Source organism: Heliangelus exortis, chromosome Z (genome assembly GCF_036169615.1).
Source record: "Heliangelus exortis chromosome Z, bHelExo1.hap1, whole genome shotgun sequence".
NCBI classification, from domain to species: domain Eukaryota; kingdom Metazoa; phylum Chordata; class Aves; order Apodiformes; family Trochilidae; genus Heliangelus; species Heliangelus exortis.
Genome location: NC_092454.1, coordinates 56,087,879 through 56,108,311, shown reverse-complemented (window position 1 = coordinate 56,108,311; position 20,433 = coordinate 56,087,879). Strand labels below are relative to the sequence as shown.

Below are 20,433 nucleotides of genomic sequence, written 5' to 3'. Positions count from 1 at the left end.
TTTATACCCACCCTTTTACTATAAGCAACAATGATAAATATATATCTTCACTGCAGTAACAGTGAAGTCACAGCTACATCCAAGATGCCTTTAGATCAGTAAAGACTGCGCTCTTCACATAAAGAACACTGAGAGAATTTCTCATTGAGCTTAACAGGAAAACAGTCCTTGACATGTTTGAACTTTATAGAAAAATGTTATTGTCCAGATAACTGCTAGCTAAATAGAAACCTCTCCAAACAGCCCATTTCTCAAACCATATAATTGCTAAATGAGCCCTACATCATTTTGTCTAAATGCTTTGTAATACACTGATTTTTATCTTCTCTAAACCTTCAGGTCAGAATGTCACTAGAATTAGAGGAAGTTTTGAGACAAACATGAATGAGGTTCAAAATAAATACTTTTACTCAGAATGAAATGCAGTCAAGCAAAAGCTAATTACCAGATTTTTTTGCATAGATGTTAAAGGTAAAGTCAGAGATTGTTTACAGCACAAAATTAATCTTGAGGGGTTCTGACAACCTCAGTACAGGAAAAGACACACATTCAACCAGCCAGACCATGTGCTGGGAGCTTGCTTAACTTTATTCATAAGCACATGAGGGATTCATAGGATAGCAACATTTATCTGAGCTATAGGAGGAAAGAGTTTGCTGGACTGCTAAATGTCCATAGCAGTTTATCTAGTACAGAAGTACTCAAGTACAGAAATGGGCAATTTATTTTCTTCTTTTCTCTGCTGAGAAAAAATGCTGTTCAGCTAGATCAGGAGCAGTCACAGCTACTTATTTCTCCTATACCTTTTTTGGTCCCATCACTATTAACAAGAAAAAAAAAAGGAATAGAAACTGTATCAAATTGCTGGATAACAAAACCTAGAAAACTACAGTTTGTCCCCACTGTCCTAATCATCTTCTCTGATTTCAATGGTTAATCTAGCAATTACTGTTTGAAATATGGCAGTCTTGTGGACATGTATAATCACCTGACAGTACTAAACTTAAAATGGAGATAAGGTAGTGTTGTATAAAAGCCTTCACTGGCACATTAATTCTGCTAAGAACAAAATATTTACTGTTCTGCAATTCTAACAACTCCTTTAAAAGTCCACTCTATTTCCATTTCAATAAAAATGTGTAATGGTACCAAAACATAGCTTAAATTATTGGTGCTTCTCTATGTATCAGCATGAATGCAGCTATTTCAGTTCTTATACATAGCTCGATGCAAAAACTCTACAAGCCTTATAGAAACAGTTCATGCAATTGCATTATTTAAAGTAACCAAACGGTTTTTACCTCGGACTCAGCGCTGAAAAGCTGTCGTTCTCGCTTATCTAGATCTCTCAGGGTTTTCTGAAGTTGTTCTTCCAAAACAGTGTATTCTGCTACCTAAAGTAACAAAGAGGTATTTTTTTTCTTGCAGTGAATATATTTTGGCCACACAAAGAATTTACCCTTGCTATGCTATAAAACAGTACCAATTTTTGCTTGGGAATTTACAAATAAAACAGATGTCTAGCTCTTTAGAAATTGTGATGGAGGGCACTTCCTTAGACAAGACAGACTAACGGGTTACCTTGCACATAACTTTTGACTGTACCAGTGAAAAGGCAATTAAAGTTAAAAAGCCCACACAGAAAGCAAGCTAACCTAAAGGATTTCCAACAAATATTCTATGATTAAAGTCCACTTCTAATTTTTTTGCACTGTTGTAAATTAGATGCATCCATACCAGTATGCATGAAGACCAATTACAGACCCCTTGTTCTATGTTACAATGAAGAAACATCTTCTCAGATTTTATAGGAATGAGATTTAGAAGATTTTCAGCAAGTGTAACAATATATTTCCTACCTTTTTCTTCACTACTGCTTCTCTCTCTCTATCTCTTTTCTTCCATTCTTCTGCAAGTGCTTGCATGTGGGCCATTTCCTTCTTTTTAAGCTTTCAAAAGCAAGAAAAGGAACAAAAATCAGAAACCAAATCAAAATCACTGAAAATTCAACTTTGAAGCAGAGTACAAGCAAATCTTAGCCTTGAAGCAAAAGAACTAAACTAACTCAGGGGATGGGTCCAGTAGGAAAAGACATTTCTCACCCTCAAGTACAAAGGCAAAACAAGCCCAAGTTTGAGAAAAAAAAATCCTAAAAAACAGGCACTAGATTCTCAGTATCTTTTAACATGAAATACATGACTCACACCTAGAATGACATCCACAGCAGAAACACAATGGATTTGAATTGAGAAGAAATGGAGTGTTACTGCTCAACACCAATAAAGTGAAATGTATCTACTGAACTTCATAAACAGTAATGGGCAATTGTGAAGGGGAATTCTTTATTTCACTACCTGCCATCTACTTCAGCATCTTAACAGAAAATGATTAACCACTTTCTTTAAAAATATAGAAGACATTTGTGTAAAACTGAAATTTTAATTTTCTATATGAACAAAATTTAACTTTATGTGAACCAGTGGCAAAGTTTAAAAAAAATACATCTAATATTCCCCTCACCAATTCTGCCAAAGCTTCTCTGGCAGTCATGCAGTTTATCATAAACAAAAAAAGTAAAAACCTGGTTTTCAAAAATGTCCTCTTGCATTTCTTTCCATATTTCTAACTCCAGTGCTGCTTTGTATTCAAGAGTTTCTCGAGGCTCTGCACGGTTTTCTGGAGCACAGTGAGTCTGAGCATGAGGGACGTGTCGTTGTTGACCAGCACCTATGCACTGATATAGTAAGAGTGGATCTTTAACTGTAAAGCAAACTTTTCAAAGAATTGTTCAAGGAAAAAGAATAAGATGTATATAAAATTTACTTGAGAAGAATCTGACACCAGAATTTCTTGCATTTTCACAAGCCCATAGTCTTCCAAAGTGATAGCATAAGAAAGCTCTGCTATCCTGTTGCCTGACCTATAAGTAAGAATAATATTTTCATTAAAATCATCTTAAAAATACAGAAATTTAATTGTTAGACAACACAAAACACAGTAAAGTTTAAGTGCTAAAAGGTTATGTGTAAGATCAGAGACTTTAAATAGTTGCCTACATGAGAGGCCAGACATGCGGTAAATTGTTTTAACTTACGGACTAATTCATACACCTACAGTAAGCTTTAACAAATACCTTGTCACTGAAAACCTATTTAACATTGCTTCCCTGTAACAGGAGAATAATCCAAATTTTATCTATTGTCATAAATCTTTCTAACAAATACACTTGTTGAACACAGGTATTGCTGATGACTTTTTTCTAAAATACTCAATGAATTTCATTAGTCTTGCTTTTTCAAAGGTCAACAGTAACTTTCTAACCAATCATAATATAGCACATCACATCTGGTAAGCCATCCTTGGATTACTATAACACATATTTCTGGAAGCTTCAGCACAGAGAACTGACAACATCAAATACACTTACAGAGCAAATATCTACCTACTCTTGTACCATGAAAAAAATGCCTAGATAACATATTTTAATGAACCAATCTGAAACCATTTGCAATTTCGGCTGAGGTAGAACAATGCATCTCTGCTTTTGCACCACTCATCATACACAAAATATATTAAACAAAAGTAGTTTTCTCCACAGAGAGATACTAAAAGAAGGAATATGCACAAATCATTTAATTGAAATTTATCTCTAGTCTAATATGAACTCACACTGCAGTGTTGACCTGCATTTGGTCAAAAGCAAAAAACTGTAATTTCAGTTATAATTACTCAATGATGGAAAGGCAATTTAACAGTCGCTTGAAGCCTGGAAGGTAAAAAGCAATTTGGAACAAAGGGCTGAAGGAAATAACCATCGCTGCAGTTTTCACAGAAATGCTCTTCCAGGAAAAGTAAAAAGACAACACTAAAATGTTTTTACAAAGGTGTAATCTTCTACAGCTATTTGCAAGGGGAAAAAAACCCAAACAAATATTGTACATCACTAAGTGAGCCTGACCTGGCTGGACTAGATCTCCAGAGGTCCTTTCCATAGCATTCTGTGATCACGTTAACATAAACTGCCACATTAAAATCTTACAGCTTTCTATTAGTCACTGATTAAAAATCAAGTTAAGATTCAGAGACATGGAAAAATTAACAATTTAAGTCAGTTTAACATACCAGAAAGAACATTAAATCAAGAGCAAAACTGGAAAGGTATCAACACAGCAAAACGCAGCAAAACTTGCTTACATTTCGAGAATGCCATCTAGTGGTTATTAAGTTGTATGCAAAACCAGGTTTCCTTTTAACAAACTTATGAAAGCATGAACCTGACCGTACATTGACTTCATAAAGTAACTCTTCACAGATTCAGGCCATGCTGGCTTTCACATGAGAAAGTTTAAATAAAGTAAGAGATCAGTTTTCTATCAATATGAGACAAAGGCGGATATGAGTGTTTGCATCAGGAACCTGAAGTTCCCAGTGTGTCAAATACAGCATGTGTTAATTATCTCTAAGATTAGAGGTTTAAAACTGACCTCAATCTTAATAGCAACTATATTTATTTCTAAAGATCTATCCAACTTGCATTATCACACAGAAAAAGTGTCGAGACACTGACTGTTAGTACAGTTCACATCTTCAACGAGGACACAGGACAGAAGTGACTAGAAGTTTCTTCAAATATGTGAAAGAGAATGGTATCCCTTTACGTAAATTAACATTTATCTTCAGACAGAAAATTGACTAATTACATTGCTCCTGATGCACACAAGCTCAAACCCTTGCTACTATCACAGGATATAATCCTCAAACAGAAAACCTCTCTACTCTGTATATATCTGTCCTCCTACCCTTAGTGAAAGCCAGTTGTATCTAATAGCATAAAATGGACAGCCTTAACTATTTTCTGGAATATCAGCAGCTTTTTATTAAGTAACTTACTGTGGAAAGTGTCTCAATAACATTTTTTGAAATTATTTATTTCTTTAATCTGTCTGTGAAGCTTACCCAAGTTCATGATTCTATAAAGGTTTACTACAATGACTCTTATAGTGGTGTAGGGTTGAATAATATGCCTGAAGCAATTTAATTTTAATAACTTGGATGCCTATTGCCACCCCTATATTGCAGTACTCTGCAGACTGTTTACCTATTCAAAAAGGGCTTGCCATTTTTAAAATGCCAAACAAACAACTCTTTAAGACTAGCTACATAGTAAATAATTTTTAAAAACAGTTTTACCCTTGTGCTGCTGTTACACTGACTGTTTCGTAAGAAGTCTGGCGCCAGCATTGTTCACCATTACCACCCAAGAAACGTGTTTTTTCTGAAGTCAATACATTGGAAAGCTGAATTTTTGCCACCCCTAAAAGTAAATCTTTAGCTGTTTTATCCTTGTGCCACAATTCAACCAGCAGAGGTAATCTGGAATAAAAAAGTTATTTTAGTGTAAGGCATCAACAAAAAAGAGAGCATTCATATTCACTTGGGAAAAGGACCTCATGTTCTAAAAGTAACATCCCAAATCAGTGATGATCACATCTATTTCACAACTGTGAAACAATGAGATGGATTTACTGCTTCTCAGTCAGAGGAATGAGATTGACTGGCTTTAAATCTTTTCCATCACTCACTTTAGTTGGATTATCATTTCTTTCTCAAATAAATTATTTGAAAAAGCAATTCTGCGGTCAATGCGATTGACTGAAAAATACCACTATTTTGATGACTGATTATTCCACTTTGAAAGTTATGCCCCAGCTCTCACTGTACTCAGCTTCCTGGGCACCTGCTGTATTTCAAAGATATTCAAATTCTCAAGCTGAAGATCTTAAGTAAAAATTGAAACTTGTGACTGCATTTACAACATGAAAAAAAAAATTGCAATAAAAACCAAATGAATAAGAGATAAAAAGAATGCAAGTCATCACCTGAAGAATGTATCTTGAAGCTGATGAGGTGTAGTTGCAAAGTCAAATGCACAGTAGGATTGTGGCAGAAAGACTTCCATGTTCTTTCTGACTTCTACAGGTGGGCTTGTCATAATAGGTGCTGCGCTGCCAAAAAACGGATACAAGTACCTAACAAAACCAGTAACAAAAATAATCAAATTTAATAAACATTTTTTCTGCAACAAGAGAAACAGTTTAAGCACCTTCTGCTGAAGCATGACTTGTATTAAAGTTAGCAAAATTTGAACCAATACATTTAATAACAGAACATAATTCTCAAATATTCACATATTCATTTACTTCAGCACTAATCCAGATTCACTTACATATACTCTTATTCAGAAGAAAAAAGCTTTGATAAATTCTATGTTTACCACTATATGAATTAATCTTTATATAATAGTGTCAGAATTTTAATTCAAGCCAGTAGAGAAATAGAAGTATGGAACATTATATTGAAATGTAAATTACTATTTGAGAATATTTGTAACTATATTTACAGCTGAGATCGGTCTAACAATTGATAACTAAGCATAAATACATATACACACATATATATATTTCTAACTAAGCATATATGCTCAGTGAAACCATTGGAAAATTTCAGTCATATTTGAAGAACTTTTAAAATTCCTATAATTTAACTCACTAAAAGGAAAGTCAAATCATTTTATCAGTATCATTTACCACATGGCCTGAAACTACTGGCAAAATTCAATGTATGACTAACTACAAAAAAGGGGGAAGGGAGAGGGGCACTGAATGAAACGCTTCATTTACATATAATACCATCAATAACTAAAATTCTTTGGGTAGGATTTTTGTTTGGTTTTTTTTGTTTTTTTTTAAATTGCCACCGTATCTACAAAATCCTCTTGATCCTAAGGTAAACCTAAACCAAAACAAACAAGTTGATAAAAGAAAACAGTTCCCCACTTCACTTCTTCACTGGCAATATTAAAAAAACCCAAAACAACCAAATCTCAACCTGCATACAGATACTGGTTTCAGTACCCTTACATTATAACTGATTCCTCACCTTTTTAGTTCTTATTCCTCCAAATGAGCATTCACCTCCCAGCTACCATCTGCTTATTCATTCTTTAGAAGTACTTCCATACTTTTCTTTCTCGTGACATCAGTAAGAAATTCAACTCTGAGCATGTGTTTCAAACTAGCACTGTCAGTTTTCTACTTTTGCTTCAGGTATAAAATTCAGGTCTCCAAAAATCCTGTCTTTTCCATAACACAAGTTAATGTAACAGAAGATGCTGCTTCTCCCTACTAAGCTCTTCCTCTGGTGTGCAAAAGCCCCTGATACTACCTCTCAATTATAATGCATTTACCCCACTAGTTCTTCACTTTAAGATTAGAATGTGCTTTCTCTACGTTCACTGTCACACACAAACCAGGTGATCTGTCTCTTACTAAAACACTACAAGGTGTTTTTGGTGTAAACATGGAAAGCTGCAGAAATCATTCTTTTGATCAGCTGAAAAGGCAGCAAATAGAGTGAAAGGATAACTACTTGTCTAAGGACTGAACAATGATTTGTATTGTCTGAGCTCAGATATTCAAACAACATTTAGTACTGACTACAGAAAGTAATCTTTGACCTGCACTTTCATGCCAGTTCAGTGATGAGCCAAAAGTGCTTTGCTACTGAAGATCAGCTATGCAAGCTTAAAAGGAATCAGGCAGTAGATCACCAGCAATCACTCAGATCATGAAGGCTTTGTATTGAAAAGAAAGTCACTTTTCTTTACAGAAGACCAATGAAAATAAATCATACCTTAAAATGCAATTTATTGGAAAACCAACTTCGAGACCACGTATACTTCGTAAGTCTATTGAAAAGCAAAAATGGTGAGAAGATGCTGGAATAACTATTTTCTGTGCTGACACAGGCTCAGAAGAACTGGATACACCCACGGGGTTGGGCTGAGATGCAGGTACTGTACTTTTATCAGCTGAAAACACAGAAAAGTATTTGCATTTTGGATATTTTGTTATTTTGGGCAGAATAAATTGAGTCTCACATTTAAAATGCAATTTAGATAGGTTTATTTCCCTAGAAAATTTCAATTCCTTGTTCTCTAAGTTACTACCACTGAAAAACAGCCACTCTTCTTTTAAGTGCCTCGAACAAAAATCACCCAATCCCTAACAAAATAGACTTAAGACTCCATAGTATCCTTCCTTTTTAAATAAATCTTCAAATTTACGTAAATTTCTCATTGAAAACAGTTTAGTCTCAAGATCCAAGATACTAAATTCTTCAGAAGGATGCTAAGGACTTCAGTTTCCTCAGTTTACATCATTGTTCCTCATCAATTCAAGAATTTAAGGGCTAACAGAAAAGGCTGGCTTACAAAAAAAAAAAAACAAAACAAAATCCCCAAAAACAAACAAACAAAAATACCCCACATCAATTGCAATAATTGGTTTGCTTTGAATTAAATTCTTTAGCTTAGAACTGAAAAGACAAGAGCACAAGCACAAGAGCACTTACAATCATGTAAGGCAGCAACAACTATTTAGTTTAAACTAAGATTTAGCTCTCGGTTCTAACCTGAGGTTCAACTACTGAAATAAATTTAAATGCTCTAGCTAGGTCTGTAAAGGACATCTGCTTATGCCCTCGGATCAGAACCCACCTACTGTGACAGCCATTTCATAACTCAGGAGACAAAAGATACAGTGAGTGCCTGTCCAGCTGCAGCCCAGTTTCTCAAATCCTTAACCTGGGACCCAATATTGCCTTCAAAGAGTAGAAGGGAAAGCTACAAACTACAGAAAGAGGTAAGGAAACTGTCAAAGAATTCAACTTGCTTTTTGAAGTGCTAGTTGTTGTGATCCTCTTATACTGTAATTGTCTTAAGTGTTTCCAAGTTTTATAGTTTCATAATTTAAAAAAAAAATTCATTGCTAGCATTGATTTTATTTTTCTCCTGCTGGTTTTTTTCGAGTGTTTTATTTGCATTAACTGTAACAATACTAAAAAGAAAAATTCAGTAATAATCCAAGATCAGCTAGTTAGCACAACATATGAATGAAATAATTTTCATTAACTCAGGTAAAATGTCACTAGACTGTGTGGTTTAAAAAATAAACAAAGCTAAATCAAAGTTTAAGGCTGTCACAGACAAGACAACAAAAACAAAAATTCCATGTGGCCTACTGTTAAAATTCATTAAGTTGCTACTGTAGGCAGATTTTATTCAATGTACTAAATTCAGTATATTTTGCATTACTGGTATTTAGCAGCTCTGACAATAGAGGTGATTTTGGTCTGTTCTGTGATTTGAAAACTGGGAGCTCTTCACTATACTGTTTGTCAACCTCTACGCAAGACTCAGACACCAGCTCTGAAAGACAAATGTGAAATGATGTTTTACATACTAAAACAAATTCGTAAAATTATTACTATTAAGCAAAAAGCAAAATCCTAGATTTCTTAACTGCAGATTCAGACTCACTGCTAGGTTCACAATACTTAATCCTTGCTTAGATATGGTCCGTCAAGATTAAAAGGAAAACTGGCTGAATTAGCAGACAAGTCCTGAAACCACATTCTAGGACACAGATTTTCCTTTCCACAACTGGGTGTCTTTAGAACAAAACTCCAAAGAACAGTGATCCAAATATCATTACAAAAATAATTATTCAGCCTCTTAAGACAATGCACTGTCAGTTATGTTAGCAAACAAACACTCTATTTTCTGAGATTTACTCTGTCATTATCATATTGCTTCCTCTCTCATCCATATTCCTTTTCAAATTCTCCTCAATCCAGTCCTCATACATAAATCAAAAACAAAACACAGGAAGTCTTATAAGGCTATGTGGGCTACCAAGTCTTAGCAAGAGGATAATGTAAACAAACAAACAAACAACCCCAAAAAAACTCCAAAAACTTGGCTTTGATCAGAAATCTGTAGAGTATGAATGGTTATTTTGACAATATTATCTACATCGTAAATTCCTTAGGAATCTTAAAAACCCTCACATTTACTCTCTATTTAATAAATGTGAAAATTAGATCATTTCATATCAAACCCCTCACATTTACTCTCTATTTAATAAATGTGAAAATTAGATCATTTCATATCTACTGAGCAAGTCAGTTTCTTCATGAGTCCTGTACTTCAGTACATCAAATCACCAAAGTCAGGGAATTCAAACACGTATGGTATTTTTTTAGGTAATAAACAACAGTGTCACTTGTAATCTACAAACCACCAAATTCCCAACCTGCCTCTTTCAAATGTTTTTCATCATCTCTACGTTCAAACTACAAAATTCATTCTCGAAATTATGCAACTAATTCTCACTTCCCCGAATAAATTTCATGCATTAAATTGGTACGTGATCCAAGATCATGCTTGACAGCTGGGTTAAATTTTATACCACATACCTTTTTTTTTTAGTTTTGTGCCTTTTTCTAATTTAAGGCTTTCCACTTCACTTCCTGTTGCTTCATCTTTTGTTGAAGAAGAAGGGTCAGCGTGAGATGGGAGATTCTGGGATCTCTGCTGCAAGCTTTCTGTTTTCTCACCATTAACAGGTGAAACAACTTTCTCTTGTGGCTGCTGAGGTTCAGTTGGGGTATTTAACTGATTCAAAGGCTGAATGAAGTGATAGTTTTCTTATTAATCAAGGCTTGCACTGAAAAAGTCTGTCTATGACATTTTTATAGAGATTATTTTTCTGACATAGAAAGAAATAAAAGGATTACACATATAAAGCAACTTAGGCTTTCACATTATCTTTTACATACTTAACTGTCAAACATGACTTAAAAATAACAATTTTTTTAAAAAATATGAAACCATGCAACAGTATCTAAACCAATAATAAGGTATACCTGAGCACTCAAGCCCTCCCTTTGCAGAATTATAGATACCCCAACAGTCGGAGCCATATCCAAAGGCAACTGTGGAAGTTTCTGTTTAGCTCTGTTTGGTGGAATAAGAACAAATGCTCCTTCTATTGCCACAGGGTGCTGATCCACATTTCCTTTCTGCAGTAGTCCAGACAGGGGTATTTCAGTGCTTCCAAGAGACTGGTCCCCACAGCAGAGATGGATCTGTATATATAAAAAAAATTGCTAGAATGTAACCATCATGTGCATTTACTCCTAACAGTAGAATAAATACAAAAAATTCGAATTATCTTTCCTAGTCTACTTCTGTATGCTTATAAGTGTTTTGAGCAGTATTAAGGGCAGCTATGAAAATTCAGTATTGAGCAGGTAAGATTTGTCCTATGCCATCACAGTATCAGATGACTGCACTCCTCTTCTGAGGATGTATCATACATGTCCTTTCTGGAAGACAAATTCAATAGCCTGTGGCTTCTAAACACAGCATGGATTCTTGCCCTTAATGTGCAGGCATATAAAATACATGACTGAAAAGTAAAAAAAAAAAAAAAAAGTTTAGAAAATTCAGCTTCTGTGCATATATTTAGGCATCACTTAAGTAGAAAGGATTTTTGGAATGAAGTAACTGTGCTCTTAACTCCTGGTAAGAATCATTATTTCTTTTTCAAAACTTTCTTCAGCTCTTTCTTCCTTCCATAGCTCTATGTTTACACACCTTAGTAAAAGATGGGAGTTCAAAAAAACCCCACTAAGGTAACTTGTGACTTAAACTCAGTGACTTAACTTGTAACTTAACTCAGTGAAAGAACTCTTTGAAAATTACATAGCCATCTGGTTTTTCCTGAATAAGATTCACTGCAGTTATGTTTTAGCAGATCAGAACACTGTATTCTGACCCTTAATATTTATTACACATTGAATACTGTAATGCCAGAAGCTGACACAAGTACCAGGCTGTGTATGTACCTACACAAACACATACACAGGCAAACAAAATGAAATTCTCTATATACACACACAACCTCGCAGTCTGACAGCTAGCAACTTTTTTTGACTTGTTTTAATTTTCAGAAAATAAACATTAAAGGATCAAAATACAGTGTTCTAATCCTGCAGCATACATTTTATAAAGCTGACTGAGACGTCAGAGAAAGAAAACTAAATCAAGGCAAGGATCTGGTACACATTATTCAGTCTTCTTTAACATGAAATTCATCTTGTTCAAAGTCATTACCATAATGGAAACATGTAACATTCTCTGCATGTGTACATACATAGTACTTGGTTGCAAGATCACAGACTAAAAATAAATTCCAAACACAGCAATGTTTATCCAAAAACTATTGAAAAGTTTGAAAGTTTTTTAAATTCAGACAAAGAAAATCTGAAAATGTCAGATTAAAACAGAGGCATTCTTAAACTAATGTAGAAAATAAAACTGTTATGATCTACAGACATTTAAATGAAAATAATGTTAAAGGTTCAAGATCCAAGACTTACCTTATATAATTCACGTTGTCTTATTTAGAGGTATTTAATGAGAAACCATACACTACCCTCATCCAAACAGTCTCCTATTTTGCAATGAGTAAAGTGTAAGACACATTGCCAGAAACACTTTCAATACTACCTAATATTTAGAATGAAAATCATTTAGGTTGAAAAGACTGTTTAGATTACTGAGCCTAATCATAAGCCTAACACTGCCAATTCCACCACAAAAGCATGTCCTTCATTTAAAGACATAGCTAAAGGTAAGCTACATCCTGCAACAGTCCAAATATGGCTGTAATATAATTAAAAATAGTATCTGGCAACAGAATGAGAAAAAAGCCAGGCCTCCATTATTATTCACAGAGTGATGAGGACAGTGATTTCCAAACAGGGAAGAGTGACTGAGCAGATGGTGAGAGTGAGGCTACTGCAGGCAGCACAAAGCAGGACTGTAGGCTACAGATGGTGTTATTGCAGAGCAAGTCCCAGAGCTCATGAAAATACCACATTAGCTATTTGGGAAGATCATGTTTCACTATCACCTTTAGTCATGACTTGAACATACTATAGTGACCATACTACCATAAAGAGACTGCACTACTCACGAGCTGGGACACTTGCTACTAGCGTTTCCCTTGCATCAGCAAGAGAATCAACCTGCATTTGAGCCCAAATAATCTAGTAAAATCTAGTTTTGGAAAAAGAAATGCTTTCCAGTTTCAGCTTGGGCCATATTCTGTCTCTTTAATTTTCATTATTCATTTCCAGTCACATTTTAGAAGAAATAGCTTACCTGCAATTTTGACTGTGCACAAAGATAAACTTGAAGAACATCAACTGTACTACGTATTCGAACTGAAGCTCTTTCTGGCTCAAAGTTTGGATTAATTAAATCAGTGAAAGGTTCATTTGTGACATCATTTCCCAGTAATGAGTAGTAGAAAAAAAACTCAGGTTGTCGTTCGGGAAGCTTCATAGTACTAGGAACTAACTAAAAAAGATACAGAAAAATAATGTGTCTCATTAATGTAAAGCAAGAATAACACTTATGCGTTAGTTTAGAAATAAAAAAGCTTAAAGTGATCTCAAACTACTGAGCAGCTAACCTAAATCCTAGCTTGGACTATGCACAAAATAAAAATTAAATTTTTATATTAACACTAAAACTGAAGAAAATGCCACTTCACAAGCATATCAACAACTTGCAAAATAAGCCATTTTAAATAACCTTTAAGATTTATCTTATCCAAGAGCTGTAACTCCCATCATATACTCAGTAATGGCAAGCACTGCACCAGTCATCCAGAAACAAGTAATGCCTCAAAAATATTCATAGTTCAGATTAGCTATTGAGTTTATTATATAACCTAGGTGATAGACTAGAAAACTGGAGCAGCCAGAAACAGCTACTACATCCTGTAGCCACTGCAATTTTGAGTTAAATAGCTAAAATGGCACAAGCCATTTATCATATGAGTTAAAGATCAATTAAAATTGCACTGCCCTAGAGTTGCTACTTCATTGGTAGCTTGGCTGTACCTGTATTTTTCAGTCAGACAACAGTGTAATGTGATACAGAGCAGCATAAACACAGCAGCTGACATCTAAAGCTCCCATAATCACATTAGCATGGCCCTTCATCCAAACCAGTAAATCGTTACCTTAGGCAACATATAAACTGTTTCATTTAACTTACAGATCTGAAAGTTACTTCATCTTGTTTGAACTTCAGCACACAGGCTGAAGATACTGAAGACTGGTATTATTTTTATACTATATTGTAATATAAACCTATGAATTTCATGAACGTGCATAATTTAAAGTAAACATAATTTTAGTGCCCCAAAAGAATTTTCATCTTTCATCTGTAATTTGACATGTAAGGACTACATAAAGTTTTAAAGTTCACAATGATGTATATTAACTCAATATAGGACAAAAAACTTAATAGACGACAAAAAATTTCAACAAGAAATAAAGCACAGTTGAACATATAAACGTGGACTAGTACCTCTTACAAGCTACACACAGCAAGTAAACCCACCTGTTCCAACTGTGTGGCAAATGCAATGGTTACAGACAAGACAAAGTAGTCCCTGCAACACTCTACTGGTCCAATTTGATGATAGCCTTCTTCTTCATTCAAGACTGGTACAATAGTTTTAGGGTCTAGTCCAGAAAGAAGAGCAGATGCTAAGAGAGAATTAAAAAATTAAGTGAATTGTGACCTTATTAATCACTGCAGGAACCATACATAATTGTAATTTTACCTTTAATAATTGTACAAGTGGAATGAAAAATTACAAATAAAAATCTATAGAACCACAGAAAGTTTGGGCTTGGAAGGGACCTTGAAAGATGATTTGCACTGGAAACATTAAGAAATTAGAATTATCTTGAGATTTCAAACAAATTTGCAACAACTGTTCTGTCCATCTGTCACAGAAGCATTTTTAGTCAACTTGTGAGGTATTCATACCATTTTTATCTGCCCTTACCTTCTCTAGAGGGTGCCTCCTTTGCTTTAAAACCATCGACCGATGCTTTTGAATCAGTCTCCAACACAACACCTACTTGTATTTCAGGTTTAAATTTAGTGTACTTGTTACTAAGCAGAGGATACCATTTTGGTGCCTACATAATTGAAAACAAAAATAAAAACCAAAAGCATTTAAAAAAAAAGGTAAGAAACTAATATAATATTGTTACAGAAAAAATGGACTTACTCAAGCATTTCTACTTCATCATCTACAGAATCATAGCTCGGGTTTTATTTTCAAAAATTTGGTCAATTTTGAGGATACTATTATACTGAAAGATTCTACAGAATGACTCCTGGAAGACTGGATGAACATGTTCTTTTCCACCTGCTTGCACAATAAGCAAATTAACAAGCAAAATGTCATAAATGTTAAATTCCTTAAGTTCTCAACAGAAAATAATATGGACATAGTAAGTAATATGGATCACAAATCCTTAAGAAGCGAGATGTCAAAATAAATCACCAGGGTACTACTATGAGATACAGAATTATGCACTGATCAAGCACAACACAGCATTCTGACTAATTAAATTCATATGAACAATTATGTATACTATGTATACATAATAATTATGTAATATGTATACATAATAATTATGTATGCTGTGTTAGAGGCCTAAAACTTCCTATTGCCTAACACATCTTTTACATTAAAAAACAAAAAACAACACCTTAAGACTTGATGATTGAAACTCAATTCAATTGCCCAGTATCAAAGACTTTGACAACTTTTCCAGGCAATTAAATAATGGAATTGAAGTACTGTTTACAAGTATTTCAATTCTCAAATTCACAAGTGCAAGAACAGTAGAAAAGTAGTACCTGTTTCTTTTCCTGCACAGACCTTAAATCAAGCACAATATATCCTATATTCTCTTTAGCTGGAGATGCAGGATTCAGTGCAAAACACTGGAGTTTGATAGGGGTACGCTGCAGCCTGAAATAACAAACCAGTTGAAATCTAAAATGAAACATTTAATCCTCTAGCTCACAAAAATAATTGGTATATTTCAAGCATCCCCCAAATTTATTCTTGCATTACTAGCTTTAGTGGGTCAGAAATTGAGTTTATATCAAACATTTAAGTATTAACCATGAGGCAAGAGAACAAACAAGTGGATTAATTTTATTACAAGAGTGCACTGGAGTCTCACAGAGCCCTGAGTGCTATTAAAAAGATGCTTGTGACAAATTCAGTCTCTTTCATGTCCAAGAAATAAACATGACATCTTACATGGAAATGAAATTTCATCTGTGACAGAATCTTAAAAAGAGGACTTATGCGCAAGATTTTTGTACAAAGCACTCAACAGTACTTTAGAGGCATAGGTAAGGTGCCTAGCATAGGGTACATATCTATAATTTTCTCTCAAACATCACAAGTAATATGGTCTTAACTTCTTTGATCTGTCAGTCAAAACAAAAGGACATTTATGAGAACCTTATTACATTTCTCAGCTTTTCCGTTTGACATTTTCAATCATATTTTACTTAGGCTTCTCAGGCTTGAAGTTAATACTGTGTTATAGTATGCACAAGAAAGGCTGAACCCAATGCTTGAACTATAGTTCTTAACTAAGTTGGTCTAAGCTCTTGGTTTTTTCCAGTAGTGTAAAAACATACCCTCAAAATCTTTAGAATTTTTAAAGATCACTTAATTTGCCATATACTGCTTTTGTTTGTTTTAGCAACATTATGGCAGATCAGTGTACAGATAAAAGAAAATTTAAAAAAAATAAATAAATTCAGACGACAGTAATACAAAAATTCTATTTCAGGCGCTGTAAAGACAAGACAAATTTTATCTCCAAATTAAGCTTAACTTTCTAATATTACCTGTGCTGATGAAGTGCTTTTCTATCAAGTTCCCAAGCCAATTCTGTAGCAAATTCTGGCTCATCAGTGTGCTCTACAGGATCAGTAGACAACTGCTCACCATCAAACTTTGCTTCAACTATAAGCATGTGCTTGGGTCGTTTCGGAAAATAGCGCCCTGCAAAAGAGTGTATTTGCCATGCACCATCACTAAAAAAGAAATAAGAGCTCACATTTATGCCGTCAGCCAATTAAACAATACATTTCCCATATTATCTTGTCTGTGCTAACTCTAAAGCTATGCTCTCCATATTGAAAACAAGTCTTCCCACTACACAGAAGAAAGAACACAACATGAAACAGGCTGTTTGTGAAGCACCCAGAATCAGAAAGACATTACATAACAAAGAAAAAGAAGCCAAAGAAACTAGGCAGCTAATGTGATTTGATATTAAGAAATTTATAACTGGGAATTGAACAAGTGAAGAGGTGAGCAACAGGGACTGAATGTTGTCTACTGCAGATTTTTATCACTGCCCTACATCAAAACAGTACTTGATCTAACAGAAGCAGTGAAATGCGTTTTTCCAACTACTTGTTGTTGCTTAAAAAAAATTCTCTACTAGATTAGGAAAGTGCCTAAAGTCATCCTCTTGTATTCAGATTAATAACTGAAATGACAGAATAAAGCGAATACTTTTTAAAATTTATATACATCACAAGGAGGGGCTACCTGCATGTCCGAGAGCACCATCTTATTTTAGAGGTAGCCTGGCAAACTATGCAAAGGATCAGAGAAAATAGGATATAACAACACACCCATCCAAAAACCCCTAAACCACCCAAAACAGAAAAAACACCCCAACAAAAATATATAGACACCACTCTGGAACAATAATTACACCTCAGCAACTAAAACCTGTAGAAACAGAAGATTAAGAATGGTTAGCTAGGTATTGGAGACAACATTAAAACAACAAACAAAAAACAAAAAACAAAAAAACCCCAAACAAATAAAACAATAAAACCAAAACCCACCACCACCAAAAATAAAAGCAATCAGGGGCGGACAGAAGAAAGGGTCCTGATAATGCTTAAAGATATCGGCTGGACTTCAATGCTTTGGTGCAAAGCTTTCATCAAGTGTGGCCCCAGGGAAAATCCCCATATCCAGCCGGCGAGACGTGAGTCCCCAGAGCCCCCGCGGCTCCGGTGCCTTCAGCCAGCGCGGGGCAGACCCGGGAGCTGCGGGCTGCCGGCTCCGGCCTGCAAGGTTTGACTGCGAGGGCAGAGGATTGCCTGCCCCGCTGGGGACGGCAGTGATGTGGGGACTGAAACACAGCAAAGGCTAAGCAAGTCCTGCGATGCAAAAGAGACAAAACATTGTTTTTCAAGAAAAGATGGGCGCTTTTAGCAATCATTTTAAATACTGCGGGTAAACACCTCCAGAAACAAAGTGGGAGCTGTCTATCGCGGCTTTAAGGCATGTACGTCCACGTCTTCATCAACATAAGCAGTTTATTAAAAGTCAGCGTGGCTTACACCGCTCACTCCGCGGAGGAAGCACAGAGGGAGTCCGCGACCACCGCCCACTTTCCATCCAGGACGGCGCCGACTACCAGGAGCCGGCAGGCCGCGACCCCTCCCGTCCCCCTGCTTACCTTCTAGGATGGAGACGACGATCAGCAGCCGATCGGCGACCCTGGAGACCATATCCCCGCTCTGCCCAGGGGCTGCTGGGCTTGTGGTCGGGAAGCGCAGCCGCTCCCTAGGCGGGGCAAAGGACAGAACACCAACACCACCGTCGTGCTGCTGCCGCCACCCGCACTCCGTTTGCCGCCGCGGAGCCTTTAAACGCCAACCGCCGCCCTCCGCCGCACTTCCGCCTAGCAACGGCGGCCCCGCCCACCGCGCAGTGAGACACTTCCGGAGCAGGACGCTGAGAACCCGACCCGACCCGCCCCCTCCCGCCCCTTCCCGCCCCAGCCCGCCCCAGCCCGCCTCGCCCCGCCTCGCCCCGCCTCGCCCCGCCTCGCCCCGCCTCGCTCCGTCTCGCCCCTCCCCGCCCAGTCTCGTCCCGCCCCCTCCCGTTCCGTCCCGTCCCGCCCCAGCCCGGCCCGGCCCGCCCCCTCCCATCCTGTCTTGCCCCGCCCCTCCCCTCCCGCCCCGTCCCGCCCCGCTCCGCCCCGCGGGGAACGGGGAATACCTTAATACATGAAGGCAAAATTAACTTTTGATATCAGTGGGAAATGAAGCTGGAATTGGAAAAATAGCCATAACAAGGAATATTAGTTAATGATTATGAAGAACTGTTATAACTGAACAGCCTTTAAAGCAAGAAGGTAAAATCTACTATTACTGACTAACGCATTTAAGAGTTGTAGTCATAATTTATTCAAATATTATTTCAACCATTGGCTGTATGAACAAAATTTATTAACCAGTGCTGACTTAAATATTGTACCTAGTATTCACTACTTGATTTGCTTTTATGACATATCTAATAATTTGTAATAATTTGTATAATTTTAAGCATAATGTTCCCTTAGAGATATGGGTAAGTGTAGACAGTATTGAAGCACAAGATAATGGACAGACCATCTTGGATTATCAACAATAATCTTGGATTATGAATTGACAAATGAGTCTTGAAAGTGCTACAGTTAAACTCACAAAATGGAAAACTGCATTGACTTTCATATAAGGTTTCATACAATGAAATGACTCATAATAGAATGAAAGTCATAATATATATATATGATATAATTAATATATGTAATATATGATATATATATTATATGACATATGATATATTTCATATAATGAAATTCACATAATGAATTACTACAGTTGGAACAGGCTGTTTTCTGAATAAAACACTTCATTTGTTCTCAGTGGTAATTTTTTGACTCCTGTATCCTATTGTTTGAGGTTCTTTTAAACGTATATTTTACAGATACATTAAAAAAGCATCTCACAAATTATCAAAAAGGATGTGCATAGCAATAAAATTTTTAAAATAATTGTCTTTGTATTGCTCTGTTAAATGTCCTTCCAACTCTAATATACTTATTGGAATCTGAAAGTCATTGGGTCATTCCAGTGAAGGATCAAAAAATGCCTTTAGAAAAAAGCATGGCAGATTTTGAGAAAGCAGATTTTACTAAACTGAATGGATAAATGGGTAAGATTTCTCTGGGAAGCATGTGTGTCAGAAAAGTGGCTTTGAAGAGTTCAGAATTCCTAGCATAAACTCTTTAAGAATCTATGTTGCAGTGCAAGAAATGGGAAGAATAGTTCTAGCTAAATTAATTCTTCAATTATTTTTAGGCTAATTGATAAGGAGTATGAGAAGTAGGTAAAAACAGAAGACAGTATTAGAATCATAGAATCAATTAGGTTTCAAAACCTTCCCTGGCACAACTTAAGGCCATTTTCTCTTGTTCTGTTTCTTGTAGGTTTGAATCATCTTGTTGCTAAGGCTACATACTAAGTGTGATTTAGATGTTAGTGAAGAAAAGAAAAAGAAGTATGTTCTGTGCAACAACTTTTCGTTCAGAATTTATTTCCCTATCACAAGTAGAAATGTAAATTTAATTACAGGCAAGTGTAAGATTCCCAGCAGGTGTAATAGTTCACAAATCAGTGGGAAAATGTAGTTATCGTCTTAGTAAACTACTTATGACAAGAAACACTAATGCTCTTCTTTCCCAAGGGAAAAGCATTAATCAAAGACTGCTAGCACACAGACACATTTCCAACTCAGGGATTATATTCCTTCACATAAATACCTGATT

General features: G+C 35.9%; 1 protein-coding gene across 3 annotated transcripts in view; it reads right to left on the bottom strand.

Moving 5' to 3' along the window:
- CEP120 (centrosomal protein 120) overlaps nt 1–18,521 on the bottom strand; it is a 36,992-nt gene extending 18,471 nt beyond the window's left edge. The window contains exons 1-16 of one of the 3 annotated variants that reach the window (XM_071730394.1): nt 18,298–18,458; nt 16,658–16,814; nt 15,644–15,758; nt 14,778–14,913; nt 14,324–14,472; nt 13,073–13,270; nt 10,768–10,989; nt 10,318–10,528; nt 9,155–9,268; nt 7,693–7,870; nt 5,880–6,029; nt 5,191–5,373; nt 2,824–2,920; nt 2,582–2,734; nt 1,860–1,949; nt 1,302–1,394 (exon numbers count right to left, since the gene is read on the bottom strand). In XM_071730394.1, the coding sequence (XP_071586495.1) occupies nt 1,302–1,394; nt 1,860–1,949; nt 2,582–2,734; nt 2,824–2,920; nt 5,191–5,373; nt 5,880–6,029; nt 7,693–7,870; nt 9,155–9,268; nt 10,318–10,528; nt 10,768–10,989; nt 13,073–13,270; nt 14,324–14,472; nt 14,778–14,913; nt 15,644–15,758; nt 16,658–16,814; nt 18,298–18,349 (2,298 nt within the window). In that variant the 5' untranslated portion in view covers nt 18,350–18,458. Of the gene's footprint in view, nt 1–1,301; nt 1,395–1,859; nt 1,950–2,581; nt 2,735–2,823; nt 2,921–5,190; nt 5,374–5,879; nt 6,030–7,692; nt 7,871–9,154; nt 9,269–10,317; nt 10,529–10,767; nt 10,990–13,072; nt 13,271–14,323; nt 14,473–14,777; nt 14,914–15,643; nt 15,759–16,657; nt 16,815–18,297 lie in introns of all 3 variants that reach the window. The other 2 variants (XM_071730392.1, XM_071730393.1) reach the window with 2 other exon arrangements.
- Nucleotides 18,522–20,433: the final 1,912 nt, after the last annotated feature.